This window comes from Geotrypetes seraphini, chromosome 16, assembly GCF_902459505.1.
Source record: "Geotrypetes seraphini chromosome 16, aGeoSer1.1, whole genome shotgun sequence".
In the NCBI taxonomy this organism is placed as follows: Eukaryota; Metazoa; Chordata; class Amphibia; order Gymnophiona; family Dermophiidae; genus Geotrypetes; species Geotrypetes seraphini.
This window is the reverse complement of record NC_047099.1, coordinates 24409121-24429791: the sequence shown is the minus strand read 5'-3', so window position 1 is coordinate 24429791 and position 20671 is coordinate 24409121. Positions and strand designations below refer to the sequence as shown.

General features: G+C 37.8%; 1 protein-coding gene across 1 annotated transcript in view; it reads left to right on the top strand.

The window, feature by feature from the left end:
• DNAH2 (dynein axonemal heavy chain 2) overlaps nucleotides 1–20671 on the top strand; it is a 511463-nt gene that overhangs the window by 418640 nt on the left and 72152 nt on the right. The window contains 4 exon segments of the mRNA XM_033923769.1: nucleotides 4352–4551; nucleotides 4658–4784; nucleotides 4943–5129; nucleotides 10802–10950. Coding sequence (XP_033779660.1) covers nucleotides 4352–4551; nucleotides 4658–4784; nucleotides 4943–5129; nucleotides 10802–10950 — 663 coding nt within the window.

Sequence of the window (20671 nt, the reverse complement as noted above, 5' to 3'; positions counted from 1 at the left end):
ATATGCATGAGATCTATTGAATTTGTATTGCTTCAATGCATATTCATTGGGGAAATTCTAAATACCCTCGAGGACCGGAGTTGCCCACCCCTGATCTAGAATCAGAAAATAATAGGAAATATTGAAGAACTAAGGCCAGTACTGGACAGACTTACTGTATGTGGTCATTTGGTGGTGGATGGGCTGGGGAGGGCTTCAGTGGCTGGGATGGTGTAGCTGGGCTGGAGTGGGCTTTGACGGGGACTTCAGTAGCTGGAACCTAAGAACAGTCCCAGGCAGAGCTTTGGATTCTTGCCCAGAAATAGCTAAGAAGAAGAAAAAAAACAACAACAACAAATTTATAGATTGAATCAGGTTGGGCAGACTGGATGGCCCATTTGGGTCTTTATCTGCCATCATCTACTATGATCACCTGAGGCCTTTTCGCTGTATTTCTTGGAACGTGAATGGTGTCACTTTGCCTATTAAAAGACAAAAAATACTTTGAGCTTTAAATCGTAAAAAAGCTGAGATAGTGTTCCTCCAGGAGACTCATTTAAAGATCATGCTAAATTTCAAAGTTGGTGGGTGGATCACCTTTTGGGTGCCCCAACCAATACCAGAAAGGCAGGGGTGTTGATTCTAATCAGAAGAGGGGTTCAATTTACAGTACATCAGCAATGGGTGGACCCGGAGGGCAGATATGTAATAGCTAAAGTTACTTTGGCTGCAGCAGCTGATTCTGGGTAACATTTATACTCCAAACACAAATGCTTAAAAAAATTTTAACAATTTAATTACTCTATTGGCCCTGCACTCCGATCTGCCGATGATGTTGGGAGGTGACTTCAGTTGGGTCTATGACCCGTTAGTGGACAAATCCCATCCATTACCCACAGATCGGATGGATGGAAAATGAGGGATGCCCATGTAGTGCCTGGCTTTAGATGTCATTGATGTTTGGAGGGTGATACAGCCAGGAGACCGGGATTTCACTTATCTCTCCACCCCATCGGTAAAGACGAAATTTCTGATAGTAAATGTCTTGGCGCACACGTTGGTCCAAAATCTCATTAATCTGGAAGTGAATAGATTTGATTTTCTGGCCCTCCGGTCCAGCTAGACTCACCCGATGTCGCCTCCGTAATGCTTCCAGTTCAGCCGAAAGAGCGAGAAGCCATTCTTCCTGCTTTTTCCGTTTAGCGGATACATATTGAATGATATGGCCCCTCAATACTGCCTTGGAAGCATCCCAGAACACCGCTGGATCCACATCCGAAGTGTTGTTGTACGAATTATAATCCGGCCCGTAGGAACATATGAAAATCCTTATCAGAATAGAGAGCCCTGGGAAACCTCCAGGTCCTCTCCCCCATCTGATCAGTGATCCGCAAGGTGAGAACCATCGCTGAATAGTCCGAAAGAGAGGTGTCATCAATAGTGACCTGATCCACCTGAGAAAAGATAGTGTGCGAAACCAGGACATAATCTAAACGTGAATAAACAGTATGTAGGTTGGAGTAAAACGTGTACTCCCTGTCAAAGGGATGAAGAGTTCTCCATGTATCCACCACTGCAAGATGTTCACAGAGAAAATTCACCCCCCATTGATGGTGGTCCCGGGTGCGCAGCTTGGCAGGAGAGCAGTCCAGAGTAGGGTCAGCTGTAACATTAAAATCCTCCCCAACAATCAATTGATACGTAGGATATTGAGCTAGAATACCTAAAAGTCCAGAATAAAATTTATGGCTATAAACATTCGGAGCATAAAGGCTACAAAATAGAAGCTGAAAGCCCCATAGCTCTCCCAGTGCAAGGACATAACGACCCTCCTTATCCTGAATGGTTTTATGGATGTGAAGAGGTAATTGTTTGTGAACCAGAATCGCCACTCCCCTCTGTCTGCTATTATAGACAGAGTATCTCACATCTCCCACCCAGTCTCTACGCAGCTTCTCATGCTCGGCAGCAGACAAGTGGGTTTCTTGGAGGAACGCCACATCAACATGGCACTGCCGAAGCCAAGTGAGGATTTTCTTACGCTTTACAGGAGAGTGTATACCATCAACATTAAGTGTAGCAGTAATCATGTTAACCATAACTACTAAGCAAAAAGAGCCACCACTGCACCCAAAGGGTAAAGAAAATCAAACAGTCCAAAGAGTGGACCCCCCCAGCTAGAATCTACAATTTTTGCCGAGGTCTGAGAATGCCTGCTTTCAGAAATTTCTGGCTGGAGGTTATCCCATGTTCTTGGGAAGGATGGGTCTTTGAAACCTTGAGAATCTCTGAGTCAGGCTTATCATTTGACTGTGGGAGACTTCCTTGCCTACAAACAATTACAACATTATATCTGTTCATTGGATAAGACGGGTGTACTGGTTCCAATTGAGGCTAAATTACAGGAGCTGATGGAACCCTTTCTGGAGAGTGGTTTTCGGGTGTTGGGATTGCATAGATCCCTTCAGGTTTTATAGCTCCGGTGGACCAGGACTCTCTATGTTGCAAATGGAGTCAGGAGGTGGGTATGCTGGAGACATCCTTGGATCTCACTACATTGATTAAACGCATACCAGGCATTTCAGTTAATGCAGATATTAGGGAATGTAAATTCACAATCTTACACAGGGCCTATTTTACCCAGATCAGCTGCTTAAATTGGGGTAAAGTGATTTTTCTGTCTGTCAGAAGTGTAATCAAGGGTCTCATTCATTTCTTCTTCATGCTTTTTGGTCCTGCCCCAAAATTAAGACTTTTTGGAGAAAGATTATTAATTGTATAACCAACCTATTTCATTGTGATGTCCCCATATCAGCTGAATTAAATATGAGGCTTTCTGCCTCCCAAAAAGGGGGAACAGGTTGTTCTTACGGAAAGTAGGAATGATAGGGGAAAAAGAAATACTGTCTGTGTGGATGGGAGATATCCCTCCTTCTTTCTGGGCTTGGCGGAAATGTTTCCTTGCTCTTTTATTGATGGAACATAAAATGGCCAAATTTACTCAAAAACGGGAAAAACTGTTTCTTCAAATTTGGAATCCCTATATACAATCATTGAGTCCCAAGGCTCGTGGTGACATTCTAAATGTATTAATCAGTTGATTCTGAGTCTCAGTCGGAGAATCCTTTGAAGGATTGAGAGAGATGCAGAGGTTTTCTTTGCTTATTAATTTATTTATTAGGTTTTTGTTCTTCATTTACCAGGTTTTTTTTGGGGGGGGTTCTCTCAGGGTGGGTTTCTGGAGAGAGGGTGGGGGGAAGGAGGTAAGTCTGGGGGAAAAGGGGGCACTAAGATGGGTATACTCTGCTGTTATTTTCTGTGTTTGCTGTTCTATTGTTGGATATTCTTCATATTTCTTTATTGCCAACTGGAAATCTTTGGGGAGGGAGGGTGAAAATAGAAGTTATATGAAAATTGGATGACTTCATTCCTCTTTCTTAGAACTCCTCTAACCCCAATTCTGCCAGATCCACCCAAAAATTGAAACTTTCCGTTCCCTCTCTAAAAGGCGTTTCACTTGTAGGAAAACTAGATTCTTCCCTCCCTTTCAGAATCACTCAGCTCTGGAACAACCTTACCTCTTAGGAATCTGAGCTCCTACCAACTCTTCCGCAAACATCTGAAAACCTGGTTATTCTCAAAAATGTAACTCCTCCTCCCTCTCTGGTTATTCTAGTCCTCTAAATTTTCTCTTCATTTTGCCTCTTCCCTCCACTGGAGTTCCTTTCTACCCTAACTCTTGTTAACCGTGTCGAGCTTTACGAATGCGGTATACAAACCTAAGGTTTAGATTAGATTAGATTTATTGTATTGTTTCATTGTTTCATTGTTCATGTTCATGTCATCAATAAAAATTGCTGAAACTAAAGCTGGTCAACTGTAGTCATAGGAATTCCTCTTTTTCCATTATGGCTCCAACCCTTTGGAATTCCTTACCCTACTACCTCTTCATCTTTAAGGCGCAGTTGAAGTCGTACTATTTTTCTTTGGCTTTCTGCTCTTGATCTTTTTCCTTATGTTACTCATGCTATAGATCACCCTTCCTTCTCGACTTCTTAGCTTATATCCTTAATTGTTTGGGCAGAATTTCACTGTGACATCCCTTCCCTTTTGTTCCATTCCTTCCCTTCCCCAACATTTTTGTTTTTTATTTTAACTTCCCCTTTCTTTATTCCCCTTGTACCCATTTTTGTTTGTATGTTGGTTGAATTTTTTGTTTTTGTTTATTGCCTCCTTTGTTATGTCTTCTTAAAATTTTTGGTTTTATTTTCTTTTAATAATATATTATTATTGCATACCGCTTAGACTAACTGTAGTTATATTTGTGGTATATCAAATAAATTGAAACTTGAAACTTGCTTTTCTTCACCAGGGGTATCGGTCTTGCGCTCAACGAGCCTCCATCCTGTTCTTTGTCCTGAACGACATGGGCCGAATTGATCCCATGTACCAGTTTTCTCTTGATGCCTATATTGATCTCTTCATCCTTAGTATTGAGAAAAGCAAACGTAGCACTAAACTAGAAGAGCGGATCACCAACCTAAATGATTATCACACTTACTCAGTATACAGGTAATGAGAATCTTCACAGTATACCACCAGGCTAAGCTGTGATCACCAAGCTTTGAGTGATTCTGTCTTTGTGTGCATAGGGTAAAATTCTGTCTTCCTTTCATAGGTATACATGTCGTGCCCTCTTTGAGCAGCACAAGCTCCTGTTCAGCTTCCAGATGTGTGCCAAAATCTTGGAAGTGGCTGGGAAACTCAACATGGACGAATACAACTTCTTCCTGCGGGGTGGAGTGGTGAGTGTACCGACACTGAGGCCAATTGCACTTGCTGTTCCTGTCTAGGAAATAAATGAAGGATTTCAGTACCCAGTGTCATCATCCTGGTTCCTTTTGCAGCATGAAATTATGTATGCAAGACAAAACAAGCATACTTCTCTATCTTTTTCTGGCAGGTACTGGACCGAGAAGACCAAATGGACAACCCATGCACTAGCTGGTTGGCTGAAGCATACTGGGACAATATCACAGAACTGGATAAGCTCACTAACTTCCATGGGATCATGAACTCCTTTGAGCAATACCCTCGGGACTGGAACATGTGGTATACCAGCATGGAGCCTGAGACTGCCATGTTACCAGGTGAGACATAGCTGAGAAGAACTGCAGCCTTTTTCATTGTAATCCCACTAACTATTAACAAGATGTTCTGCAGCTCCTCCTGATGACACACAGCACTGAGACTTCTTAATTCCTTCACATACCACTCCAGCATCGCCTGTCATCTGCCTCTAGCGTTTTAGATATATTTATTCTCCGGAGATGAGCAAAGGATATGCAGGCACACTTGTTGATGAAGTCTTTAGACTGATTCTGTGTGCCGGTGCTCTCCCCTACATAAGAACATAAGAATAGCCTTACTGGGTCAGACCAAGGGTGCAGAGACGAGCAACGAAGTTAATAAGAGGTATGGAGAACTTGGAATATGAGGAACGACTCAAGAAACTAGGACTGTTCTCCCTTGAGAAGAGAAGGCTGCGAGGGGACATGATCGAGACGTTCAAAATGCTGAAAGGCATCGATAAAATAGAGCAGGAAAATAAATTATTTACATTGTCCAACACGACACGGACAAGAGGACATGGTTTGAAGCTAAGGGGGGACAAGTCCAGGACAAATGTCAGGAAGTTCTGTTTTACGCAGCGAGTGGTAGACGCCTGGAATGCTCTCCCAAAGGAGGTTATCAAGGAATCCACTGTGCTGGGATTCAAAGGCAAATTAGATGCACATCTCCTTATGAGAGGCATAGAGGGATATGGGTGACTAAAACTACATCAGGTGTATACCTGACTGGGCCTCCGCGTGTGCGGATCGCCGGACTTGATGGACCATGGGTCTGATCCGGAGATGGCAGTTCTTATGTTCTTATGTTCTTATCAAGCCCAGTAGCCCATTCTCACGGTGGCCAATCCAGGTCCCTAGTACCTGGCCAAAACCCAAGGAGAAGAAACATTCCATGCTACCGATCTAGGGCAAGCAGTGGCTTCCCCCATGTCTTTCTCAATAACAGACTATGGACTTTTTCTCCAGGAAATTGGCCAAACCTTGCTTGAAACCAACTACACTATCCACTCTTACCACAACCTCTGGCAGAGCTTAACTATTCTCTGAGTAAAAAACAATTTCCTCCTATTGGTTTTAAAAGTATTTTCTTGCAACTTCAGCGAGTGTCCCTCTAGCTACAGTAAGCTTTTGGTTTACTGGGCATGTGCAAGGACTCCGCCTTCCAAGGCTCTTCCTTTTGCCTGTGTGTTTCCTCATTAACTATGACAATTTATCTCTTATTCCTGTTCATACATCACGTTCATAGGCACTCACTTAAATATCTGCTCTGCTCAGCACGTGATGAGGACAAAGCAAATATGCTAAACAAATACTTCTGTTCGGTATGCACAGAAGAAAAACATGGAGAACGACCGCAATTGGATAGCAAAGTTACACCTGAGAATGGAGTGGATACTGCACCATTCACGGAAGAAAGTGTTTATGAACAAATTGAAAAACTGAAGGTGGACAAAGCTCCGAGAGGTTCTGGCGGGTCCTCTTAAAGATTTGTTCAATAAATCTTTAGAGACAGGAGAGGTTCCGTGGGACTGGAGAAGAGCGGATGTGGTCCCTCTTCACAAAAGTGTTTGCAGAGATGAAGCGGGAGATTACAAACTGGTAAGCTTCACTTCGATTATTGGAAAAATAATGGAAACGTTGCTGAAGGAAAGAATAGTGAAATTCTTAGAATCTAATGGATTACAAGATCCGAGGCAACATGAATATACTAAAGGTAAATTGTGCCAAATGAAGCTGACTGAATTATTTGACTGGGTGGCCAGAGAATTGGATCAAGGAGGTGCGCTAGATATAATTTGCTTAGATTTCAGCAAAGCTTTTGACACGGTTCCTCATAGGAGGCTCTTAAACAAACTCCATGGGCTGAAGTTACGGCCCAAAGTCATGAACTGGTTTAGAAACTGGTTGATGAACAGATGCCAGAGGGTGGTGGTTAATGGAATTCGCTCGGAGGAGGGAAAGGTGACTAGTGGAGTACTTCAGGGATCAGTGCTGAGATCGATTCTGTTTATATGTTTGTGAGTGGCATTGCTGAAGGATTAGAAGGTAAGGTTAGCCATTTTGCAGATGATACCAAGATGTGTAATAGAGCGGATACCCCAGAGGGAGTGGAAAACATTAAAAAGGATTTGCAAAAGTTAGAATGGTCTAACGTCTGGCAACTAAAATTCAATGCGAAGAAGTGCAGAGTGATACATTTGGGGGATAGCAATCCAAGGGAACCGTATGTGCTGGGAGGTGAGAGGCTGATAAGCACTGACAGAGAAAGAGACTTGTGGTGATTGTGTCTGAAGATCTAGAGGCAGCTAAACAGTGTGATATGGTGGCAGCTGTAGCCAGAAGGATGCTAGGCTGAATAGAAAGAGGAATAACCATCAGAAGAAGGGAGGTGTTAATGCCCCTGTATAGGTCATTGGTGAGGCCACACTTGGAATATTGTGTTCAGTTTTGGATGCCATACCTGGTGAAGGATATAAAAAAACTTGAAGCAGTCCAGAGGAAGGCAACAAAAATGGTAAGGGGTATGAACCAAAAGAAGTATGAGAAGAGACTGGAAGACCTAAATATGTATACTCTGGAGGAGAGGAGGAACAGGGGAGATATGATACAGATGTTTAAATACTTGAAAGGTATTAATATAGAACCAAATCTTTTCCAGAGAAGAGAAAATGGTAAAACTAGAGGGCATAATTTGAGGTTGCAGGGAGGAAGACTCAGGTGCAATGTTAGGAAATTATTTTTTATGGAGAGGATGGTAGATGCCTGGAATGCCCTCCCGAGGGAAGGGGTGGAGAGGAAAACGGTGATGGAATTAAACAATAAAAGCGTGGGATAAATATAGAGTATCTCTAATTAGAAAACAAAGAATGTAAATTAAACAGCTAAGGCCGGTAATGGACAGACTTGCTTGGTCTGTGTCCCATATGTGATGATTTAGTGTAGATTGGGGAGGGCATCGAAGGGAACTCTACTAACTTGGAACATGAGGATGTTACTGGCCAGATTTTATGGTAGATATCCTGCAAATAGGATGGTTGGATAGGCTGAAGTGAGCTTGGACGGAAACTTCAGCATTTGGAACCTAGGACAATACCAGGTGGACTTTACAGTCTATGAGACAAGTTAATTTAATCATGTATTTTTAATGGATATAACTAATGGGCAGATTGGATTGGCCCTTCAGGTCTTTATCTGCCGTCTTTTACTATGTTACTATCTTCCCGAAGAGAGACGCAGAGCAATCATACAAGCAAACAAGGTAACAATGTTCTACATCAACAAGCAGAGGGGTTCTGAATCCCTACTCCTCTGCAGGGAAGCCTATTGCCTATGGCACTTTGCACTGTCTCTACCAGCAGACCTCCAAGCAGTGTACTTTCCAGGTCAGTCAGACATCATAGTGGATTTACTCAGCCGCAAAGTGGATCCTGACGAGTGGACCCTTGATCCCGCTGTGTGCATATGGATAGTAGGTTACCAGTGCTTGGAATTTGCTGACTCATCTTGCTGTTTTGATGGCTGTGTTGAAAATCATGTAAGAGGCCTCACCAATCTCATGAACTAAATCATGGATGCTCCCTTTGAACCTCTGAGCATCACCCTTTTGTATACCTTACATGGAGGATGGCTTTTCACACAGCCATCAAAACAGCAAGATGAGTCAGCAAATTCCAAGCACTGGTAACCTACTATCCATATGCACAATTATTCCCTAACACACACTCAAAATTCCTACCTAAGGTGGTTTTTTTTATTTCCATCTCGACCAAAGCTTAGTTTACCATCCTTCTTTCCACCTCCACATACCTCACTAGCAGAACCTCTAGAAACAGCAGCCCTATGTCATACGAATCGGCTTTTCATCACCTACAACTTGGCCAACCCAGCCAACCAAACTCTAAACAGACCATCTTCACGTGGATTTCCTGTTTCATTGAATTATTTTACACTAAAGCAGGTCAACCACATCTTGGCAAAATCAGTGCACACAGATTATGCACAACAGCTTCTTCAGTGGCTAACTTCTGCTCAATCCTGACTCAAGACATCTGCAAAGCTGCAACCGGGTCCTCAGTTCACACTTTTATAAGCATTATGGGTTAGTCCTGAGCACACCACAAGATATTGATTTTGGAGAATCCATCCTGTTTGCTCTGATTTATCACATCCATCTTTCTACAGTCAATAGCTAGAGACTCAGCAACAAGTGTGTCTGCATATCCCCTACTTGTCTCTGGAGAAAACAAGATCTGAGGCAACATGGATATACTTACCTGTAACGGGAGGTCTCTGTAGACAGCAGGGGAATGCAGGCAGACTTACCCTCCCACCATTCCCACTACAATATAAATATTTTTCAGCTAGAGACAAAACTGACAGGCAAGGGGAGGGCCCTTGGAACGCGGAAGTCCCTGCACATGCCCAGTAAGCCAAAAGCTTACTGTAGCTAGGGGAGAGTATTGACACACAAGATCAGTCTAAGGGCTTCACAAACAAGTTTGGCTGCATTCCCTTGCTGTCTATGCAGAACCCCCGTTACAGGTAAGCAGCCTCACTTTCCTTCACACTACATTAGCATTCCCCATCACTCACCCTCAACACTGAGACTTCCCAATTCTTTGAAACACTCCTCCAGCACTCTCTGTCACCTCCTTCTAACACTGACATTTCCTGACTCTCCACTTTCTGCCTTTCAGATCTCTTTCCCCTGGATTCTATAAAGGTCGCCCAAAAATTGGCACGGATCCCAGATCGGTGCCCAAAATAATTAGTTAATGGGATCTGATCATTTCATTATTGGAGCTAATATATACTCCTCATCCTACCTAAACTTCAGAAAATTATTAAAAACTAACCTATTTAACCGATTTGTAACCTAAGACCTCTATGCCCGACCCTGTTTCCCAAGTCCTCTAAACCCTCCCCCTGTTTCCCTCTCACCTTTACATATGGCCCCTGTACACTGTACCTGTATCCTGCTTCCTACATAAATTGTATCCTGTATCCTGCTTACCTATATAAATTGTATCTTTATTCGCTGTTTGTACCTATTTTCGCTGATTGTCCAGCCCTTCTTTGTTGTAAACCGCCTCAAACTACTACGGCTTTGGCGGTATATAAGAAATAGATTATTATTATTATTATTATTAATTGGCCCCAATTATGATTGGGGCACCGATTTAACTGCGCACTATTCTGTAACAATGGATGCCTAAATTAGAAAAGGGGGTGTGGCCATGGGGAAGGTATGGGTGGGTCAGAGGTGTTCACAGCAGATGTGCACAGTGTTACTTAGTAGTAGGGATCTGTGCTCATTTTGTGCGTAAGGATTTACAGCAGGATTCAGCATTCAAAATTGAGTGCCTATTTGATTGGTGCTGTTTTTTCGGCCTTTTATGACCTACCCTCAATAATGACCTTCACACACTCTGTTGCCTACTTTGGACATTGACACTTGCCACCCTTCAGAATTCTTTGTGATCCACCCCCAACAGTGAGACGTCCTAAACCCTTCATACGCTGCTCCAGAACTTACAGTTTGACTCTTTATCCTACATACTGCAACTCGCTTGTCTTTCCCCACACCTGCTCACAGTGCTGACCCTATAATTCAGGATCCTCTTGCCAAGCTTACTGTGCCAGGCTGAGAAAGAGTAGTGGTAGTACTAATACAATCTGTGGTCTCTTAGGTGAATGGGAGACATCGTGTGGTGAGATGCAGCGAATGCTAATTGTTCGCTCCCTGCGCCAGGACCGTGTTGCCTTCTGTGTTACCTCTTTCATCATTAATAACATGGGTTCCAAATTCATTGAGCCTCCTGTGCTGGATATGAAAGCAGTAAGTGACCAACCAGGGTCAACAAGGGACTTGGATTGATTGAGCAACTCCATGTAAGAAAGAATGGAACAGGGGACTGCATTGTTCTTAACCGTGTATATAGAATGCAATTTTCAAAATATTTTATATAGGTAAAAAGTGTAAACTAGGAGGGTACTATTCAGCAGAATATAGAGAGTATTTCAATAATTTCACAGTAAGGATAATTTTATGATTTATTGAATAGGGAGGGAGGGGGAGGGACTATTAGATTCAATAAGGATGATATAAATGTTAGATTTCTTTCATAATATTTAAAATATTATAGAATTTTAATTTGGAATGAAATGTTAAATTTGATGCTTATATGAGAGTTAATCAAGTGTGTATCTTTAAGTTTTAAATGAGTTTATTTGCTACACTTGTAGCCAACGAAAATGAACAAAGAATTTAAAAAAAATATATAGAGAGTTAAAACTATCAGATATGTTTATGCAGATCAACTTTTTGACTAATTTTGGGATCCTTTTACTAAGCTGTTGCAAAATATGGCCTTGGAACACATTTTACCACAGCAGTAAATAAGTCAATTTTCCATCTTTTGAACTCATGGCTATGTGGTAATGTTACAAATACAACACTATCTATTCCTCAATGGATCAATCACTAAAAATTAGAAAGTATTCCTACTTTCCATTGAATACTAATAATATTAACAAACCCACCTGAAAAGCTACCTATTTATCTTTTTTTTTTTTTTATAAATCTTTATTCATTTTAAATTTTACAACAAGTGTATAGAAAAATCAACAGTTAATATACAACTTCACTTGAAAATCTACAACTTCTCTCAAAAAGAAAGATTTAACCCCAACCCTCCCCCCAAAATCGTATTAAACAAATATATACCACATAATATATAATAACTTATATTATTCGTTCTATATTTTATTAGTGACATTCGAAAAAAGAAAACAAAAAAACCCCAAACAACATGTATAGTAAGTAGGGAAAAATGCTAATTATTCATTATAATAATTTATTAATGGCCTCCACACATCCTTAAATTTATTAAAATAACCTTTTTGAACTGCAAATGCTCTTTCCATTTTATACTACCTATTTATTTTATCACCAGTACTAGGTGGAAAATTGCCTCAGACTTAGAGCGTCTAAAACAATAGATGTTTCATGTGCTCTGCATATCAATCACTGGCTTTTATCCACCATCCACCCATATTAACCTAATAATTTAATGTTTTATCTAAATTCTTTTTTATAAAAATTAATAATTAAATTCATAGTTTCTTTGTATCACCTTTCAAATATTTTCATCATACTCTGTCTTCTTCATTCAAATGTAGGTTTTATAGTCCATATTTCATGTGTAGCTATATATTGTTTTCACTTCTTTTTCTTTAATTCATATATAGATTTCAAAAAGCTTTACCACCTAAGATTTTTTTTCTTATTCACAATTGGTGAGAAGCACTCCCCATATTTTTAAACACAATACTATATTCACCATATTTATTAACGGTACTTATCTGCCGTGGTCTGAAATTTTCGGCTTCCACTCTTTAACCACCTTAGATCGTACATACAGCACTCCTGATCAGCTGCTTCAGTTTGTGGTAATGTTGCCATTAGGGTGCAGCCATTTTATTATTATTAGGGCTCCTTTAACTAAGGTGTGCTAGCGTTTTTATCACACGCAGGATATTACCGCGCGCTACATGGCTAGAACTAACGCCAGCTCAGTGCCAGGTCTAGTGCACGTGGCAATTCAGCGCACGCTATTCCGCGCATTAATGCCTTAACGCAGCTTAGTAAAAGGAGCCCTTAGTGACACCTATTTTGTAAGCGGAAAGGGCTCAAGTGGTAATCCTGCCCTAACCAGTTAGTGCATGGTAATGTAGCTGTACTAACGGATTAGTGCAGGAATGCCCACTCTGCCCTTGATATACCCCCTCCAACAAATTTTTTTTTTTTACTTTGTAGTGCACAGTCAGCACTCACCAATTTGGAATTCACTAGGATAGTTGACCATGTCCTGCAATAAGCCATTGTAAGCTGAAGTACATGCTAGTACTTACCACAGCTTAGTATAAGGGTCCCTTTATCCAGTCAGAGCTGAATATCAGCACTGATCAGCTTTGCTACAGAGATGAAACAGCAAAGAAGATGGGGAAGCTCTATAAGTGTTCTCAACAAGTATAGCTTTATTGGTGCAAAACAGCAACTTTCAGTATAAAAAAATGACTCATCGCGACTCGTGTTTCGGCTGCATGGGCCTGCCTCAGGAGTCTAGATGCAGGATAGATCTATTCTTGCCTTGGTACTTAAAAATGGGGAAAGTGTTTCTGTTGTTACGGTGGGTGATCATTTGGCATCTAGTGATCATAGAATGGTGAGGTTCAGAATTGAAACGAGGGATGAGAAGACTTACTCAAATTTGAAGGTTCTAAACTTCAAAAGAACTTTGTCAAGATAGGAGAATACCTCAAGGAGAAGTTAATTGGATTGGAACAGCTGAACAAAGTAGAAAAGCTGGGTGAAACTGGAAGGAGCTATTCTGAAAGCGACAAACCTTTATGTTAAGAAAGTACATAAAGGTAAAAGGAAAAGAATAATAATAATAACAGTTTATATACCGCAGGACCGTGAAGTTCTATGCGGTTTACAATTTTTAGAAATGTTACAGATTAAATGGAATAAACAAAGTACAGACTTAATTATTGATAGTTCTAGCGATCATTTGTTGAGGATTGAGATTGTATAGGTTGGTTTCCTAAGTATTTCAGGAACAGATGTGTTTTTAGGTGTTTCCTGAATTTCACATAGGTAGTGGGCACAAGCAATTGTTCGAGGTCTTTACCCCATTGTGCTGCTTGATGTGCGAGAAGATGGCTACTTTGGTTCTCAAATATAGTAGCTGAAAAGTTGAGAGAAAATAGGTTAGCCTTCATAAATTACAAGAAGTCACAGACAAAAATAGACAAAGAAAGACAGACAAAAATATGTGGAAAAGCTACAAGAAACAGGAAAAACTGTCAGAAAAGCAAAGATGCAAATGGAAGAAAAGATAGCCAATATGATAAAATTGGGGGACAAAATGTTTTTTTTTTAGGTATGTAAGTGATAGAGGCTCAAGGGTAACGACTAAATCAATCACAGAGCACAGCAATTTATGTGTCTGGACATATATATAATCATCAGACTTTGAATCTAAGTGATGTGATGCATGTCCAGCTGGCTGTTGGATCTCAGATAGCAGCAGAGATACTGTACAATAGAATGGGTGCAGGAGTGGCCTCTACTTTTAGTTGTTTTAAATCTTTATTCATTTTTTGTGTTACAACAAGTGTTACAAATAAACTCAATAGAAACTTAAATACACACTTGACTAACTCATATATTAATATCAAGTATAACATTAATATAATAATCCCCTGTCCCACCCTCCTTCCCAACCAATAATACATAAATCAATTTTATTGTACATTTTTTAAATATTAATTTAGTATGTAATAATCAAAATTGAAAAACCCACCCCATTTCCCTCTTAACAATTATCTTATCATGGGAAAAGTTCATTAGAGAAATCATGTTAACGGTCTTCAGATGTTTCCAGTGTTATTTATGGGAAAAATTATCCTTCTTTACAAAAATCGGTTAATGGTCCCCATATTTTTTTAAATTTATTCATGTATCCTTTGTGTGTTGCAATAGCGAGTTCCATTTTATATATGTGGCATACCGAATTCCACCAGAACATATAGTTCAATCTATCATGTTGTTTCCAATTGAATGTAATTTGTTGTATTGCAATTCCAGTTAAAATAAATAAAAGTTTGTTATTACTGGATGAAATTTGGCTTTTTGCTCTCATAGTTGTTCCAAATAATATAGTATCATATGTCAAGGCTACTGGATTTTCTAACATTCTGTTAATTTGGGGCCAAATTGATTTCCAGAATGATAGGATAAATGGACAAAAGAATAAAAGATGATCTAATGTCCCAATTTCAATATGACAGTGCCAGCATCTATTAGATCTTGAACTATCTATTTTTTGTAAACGAGTAGGGGTCCAAAAAGCTCTATGAAGAAGAAAAAACCAAGTTTGTCTCATAGATGCTGACACCGTACATTTTAGCCTCCAAGACCAAAGTCGTGGCCATTGAGATGCACTAATTTGGTGTTTTATCTCAATGCTCCAAATGTCTCTAAGACCATTTTTTGGTTTTTTATTTATATATCCGGATATTAATTTATACCACTGTGCGGCTTTGTGACCTATTGAGTCCATCTGGAAACATAAGAATTCCAAACTGTGATATTTAGCGAGATCTTTCCATTCAGGGAACCCTTTCTGAATAGATTGCTTCAATTGCAACCATTTAAAATATTGTGTTTTATTGAGACCAAATTTTTGTTGCAATTGTGAAAACTCCAGCAATTTATCATTTTTAATTACATCATCCAAAGTGCGAATGCCTGCTATCATCCAATGTTTCCAGATGACTTTAAAACCGCCAATTTTGATCTTGGGGTTTAGCCATATAGTTTGGTTGGTTGATTTACTAATTGGAATTTGAGTAAGATTACTTATGTATTTTAGAGTTTTCCAGGTATCCATAAATATTTTATGATCTTTGTATAACCTTGGCATTTTGATACTAATTACATGATTAAGACGTAATGGAAACATAAGCCTCCATTCTAGCCAAAACCAGTCTGGAATATTATCTGTGGGTTCTGGGAGGATCCAATACATACCATGACGTAAGATATAGGCTTGATGATACCTATAAAAGTTGGGAAAATTTACCCCTCCCTCTTTAATTGGTTTTTGTAATGACGCTAGAGCAATTCTTGGTTTTTTATTAAGCCATATAAATTTTGTCAAAGTCCTATTTATTTTTGTATAAAACGAATCTTGAAAGAAAACTGGTATCATCCCCATTTGGTAACATACTACCGGTAAAATCATCATTTTTACAGTTTGTACTCTTCCCCACCAAGATAAATGCAAAGGATTCCATTGCTCACACATTTCTGTTACTTTTTGTAATAAGCATTTTTCATTAATTTTCATTGTTTCATCTACTGTTTTTGTTATCAAAATTCCAAGGTATTTAATATATTCTTCCTTCCAAACAAAAGGGAATGTATCAAATAAACCTTTTGTACAATGTATATTTAGTGGAAGAATTTCTGATTTATTCCAATTAATTTTATATCCTGAAAAATTTCCAAATTTCTCAATCAATTCAAGTAGATGTGGAATGGTGGATTCTGGATTCTTCAGATATAGTAATAAATCATCTGCGTAAGCAGATATCTTATATTCTTTATCTGAATGAGGTATACCCTGTATCTCCTTAGCTTGTTTGATAGCTAATATTAAGGGTTCTAAAACAATATCAAACAGCAAAGGGGATAAGGGACATCCTTGTCTAACTCCTCTCTGTAGATTAAATTTTTCTGAAAACGTATTATTAATATATAGTCTAGCAGAAGGGGAGCTATACATTGTTTGTATCATTTGTATAAATCCAGGACCTATACCAAACCATTCCATTGCTTGATACATAAAAGGCCATTCTACTCTATCAAAGGCCTTTTCTGCATCTAATGAAATTGCAAAAGTAGGTTCATTCATTTTCTTTGTTAAATATAACATATGGAATGTTAATCTGGTATTATGAGATGAATGTCTTTGAGCAACGAATCCTGTTTGATGCATACCTATTATATGGGGGAGAGCTTTAGCTAATCTTAGCGCAAGTATTTTTGCTAATAATTTTCCATCTACATTTATTAAAGATATTGGTCTATAGTTTGATACCAAAGTGGGATCTTTATTGGACTTTGGCAAAACAATAGTCAAAGATTCTGCTATAGTGCCTTTAATACAACCTTTATTGAGTTGATATTGATAAAGATTTAATAAATAGGGTAATAAAAAGTTTTGAAATGTTTTATAAAATTCCACTGTATATCCATCACCACCTGGAGCGGATCCAACTCTAAGAGACTTCAAAGCTGTTCCTATTTCTTTTTGTGATATTGGTTCTTCCAAACTTCGTTTTATATGTTCAGGAATTTTTGGACCCTCTAACATTTTTAAAATTCAAAACCATCTTTTTCTTTATTTAGATAATTTTCGGAAGAATAAAGAGATTTATAGAATTTTAAGAATTGTTTTAAAATAGGTTCAATTTGTGTATATGTATTTCCATTTTCATCTTTTATTGCTATTAATTTTGTTTTTCTTTTTTTCGCTTTAAGATAGTTTGCCAATATTCTTCCTGATTTGTTTGAATTACCATAGTACAATGTTTGTTGAGAAAATAAATCTTTCCTAATCATCTTAGATGAGATTTCATTATATTTACCTTTTAATTTTAATAATTCTTGTTGAATAGAATATTCCCATTTTTCTATAAGTTTTGATTCTAAATTTTTAATCTCTTTTTCTAAGATTAAAAATTGTTTTTTAATTTGTTTTTTTAGAAAAGCCGAATAAGAAATTATTTGTCCTCTAATGGTTGCCTTAAAGGCATCCCATAGAGTTTCTCTGTTAATATCATCTTTATCATTTATTTGAAAAAATTCTTTCATTTTTGTTAGAAGATTTTCACAAAAATTTTTGTCAACCAACAATGTACTATCCATTTTCCAAATTGGTCTGTTATTATTTTGATCTGTAGTTTTAATTTTGATCCACACTCCACCATGGTCAGATAGAATAATTGGATCAATGGCTGCTTGTGTCACTTGATGTACAAGATGTTTTGAAGTAAAGATATAATCTATTCTTGAAAAAGAATTGTGAACATGAGAACAGAAAGAAAATTCCCGACCATCAAAATGAAGTATTCTCCATATATCTATTAAATCGCAAGATTGAATCAAATTATCTAGTCCCATAGATTTCATAACTCTACCTGGGTTTTTATCTAATAAAGGATCCATTACAGCATTGAAGTCCCCTGCTACTATAAGATTTGAAGTAGCCAGTGGTATGATCAGTTGTTGAAGAGTTTTAAAGAATTCATTTTGGTTCGAATTAGGGGCGTATATATTGATTAACGTCATGGTAGTATTTCCCATATTCATTTCCACCATTATCCATCTTCCATGATTATCTGAAGCTTTTAGTTTAAATGAAGCAGAGCATTTTTTGTTAATTAAAATAGCAACACCTGCCTTTTTCCCTATAGCTGGTGAGAAAAAACACTGTTTGACCCAGCCTCCTTCTAGCTTTTTAGATTCTATATGTGAGAGGTGGGTCTCTTGTATAAGGCATATATCAGCATCTTGTCTCTTTAAAAATGATAGGGCTTTTTTCCTTTTTATCATATGATTTAGACCGTTAACATTTAAAGAGATAATTTTAATATCCATTTATTTTTAAATTTTCAGGTATTAAATTATGTATATTTTCCCAATGTTTTAAGTATTTCATTTCTCTTTTTTCCTTTATTCCCATGATTTCCTTATATATTTCCCTTTTATTCCCTCCCATCCCTCTTATCCCTCCCTTCCCCCCCTTATTAATTACGAAAACTTGGATACGCAGGTTGAGGTTAGATTTAGATAACTCCCACAAGCTATTAATAATTATCTTAAGTACTACCATTTTTTCCCCTATTTTTGTATATTTTCTTTTATTTTATTATTAATTATAAGAATAAATAAAAAGTTTTCATTCTTATGTATTGAAAGATTATTTTCTGTATTTGTATATCTTTAAATCCATAAGAATGATTATATTAAATCAATTATATCTAATAACATTTCAATTACTATTCATTTCTTTTCAGGTGGTAGAACATAAAATTTGCGTTTCAGATTTATTCTTTTCATATATTTCGTATTGAAATACATTTTAATGTATCTGAAACGCAAAATTAAACCTGAAGTACCACCTTTAACCGGAAATACAACAAACCAATCACTTCATCTTTTTTTTTTTTTTTTATAATATTCTTTGTGATTGAAGGATGATTTTCTTTCTCACTATTACTCTGCTTTCAAAATTTCGGATTCAATCAGTACATTTTTAAGTTTGTTGAAGAAAATTTCTTCGTCGTCATTTGAGTTCGGAGATGTGTTTCAAATCATTTACGTTCCTGCCATTCAGTTTATTCTATTTATTCTGAATAATTTTTATATTTTTCAGTTTTCTTGTTTTCTATGGAGAATGTTGCAAGTTGTTTAAGTCTTTAATTTGATCCTTGTGTGTTCTTTTTCCATTGCTTTCCGTTTTGATCTATCTTTAATCGTCAATAGACTTTAGTATGAACCCATTAATTGTTCTTTAGATTGTCATAGGTTGCTCAGTTTGATTTATAAATTCCTGTAGTTTTTCTGGATCTGTAAAGTTTTGCGTTTTGTTAGCAACGGTAACCTTCATAATTGCCGGGTACAGGAGCCCAAATCTAGCTCCTAGAGATCTTAGTTGTGGTCTCATGTCTAAGAATTGTTTTCTTTTTTTTGCTGTTTCTTTTGCAAAGTCCGGGACAATGTATATTTTTGAATCTTGGCATTTAAGATTTTTGATTTCCTTGGCTAATTGGCATATTTCAATTGCTTGTTGGTGTCTTAAAAGTTTGAAAATTAAAGTTCTTGGACCTGTTTGAGTGTTATTTCTTTGTGTTGGAATCCTATGGGCTCTTTCAATTTCCAGTTCCGTTTTAAATTTCAATGGTAGTATTTTAGGTAGAAATTTTTCAAGAAATGCAATCGGATCATTCTTTTCCACTCCTTCAGGTAATCCGATTATTCTTAAATTATTCCGTCTTTCACGATTCCGGCTGTCTTCAAGATTTTTTTTTATCTCTGTTATTTCTTTCCATATGATTTTGCTGTGATTCATGTCTGTATTTAATTGTTCTGTAATATCTTCTAATGTTGAAATTCTATTCTCAGTAATGTCCACTCTTTTAGTTAGGATTGCAGCATCTTCCATTGCTTTTTGTAGTTTTTTGTTACTATCTAAGACAATTTCTTTTATTTGTCTTAGTTCTTCCATAACATCCAGATTTTTTTCTGTTGGTAATGGGATTTTAGAGGGTGTACCTGGCTCAGGTTTCGACCTCTTATTGCTTCCTGATGTTCCAGCTCCTAAGTCAGCTTTATTTTGTTTAGTTGAAGTCATATTTCAATATATATTTTAGTTTCTTTAAAATATTTGGTAGTAATTCTTTTTAATATATTTTTAATATATTTGCTTATAAGGAGCTATTCGTTTATCCAACCATTCAACAAAGCCACTCCCCTTTTTTTTCAGTATTCTTAAAGCAACTGTAAGTTATTTGTCTTAGGCTCTATTGCAGACTCTTGTTAGCATCTATCCTGAAAAAATTTGCAGCCTTCTTGTTCTAGCTCTCCTCTTACAAGCCCAATCGCAGCTTTTACTGAGGAGAGCAATATTCCATCCAATATGTTTACTTTAATCTTTCAATGTGGATGTATATGTATTTCAGTGTCTCTCAACTGTCACAACTGTCTCAATGTCACTTTTCTTCAGGTCAAAGAAATTACCAATCCTTTTATTTGACCTTCCTCAGAGCCCAAAAACCTATAGTCTCTTATATCTGAATCTCTTGAATTATAGCAGGAGAGATTAACATTTATAGTAATCCTTCAGTTTATTTTTGAAGTTGGCAGCAAGGAAATAGTTAAAAAAAAAAAAAAAAAAAAAAACCGTTGCCAAGTAGCTTTTACT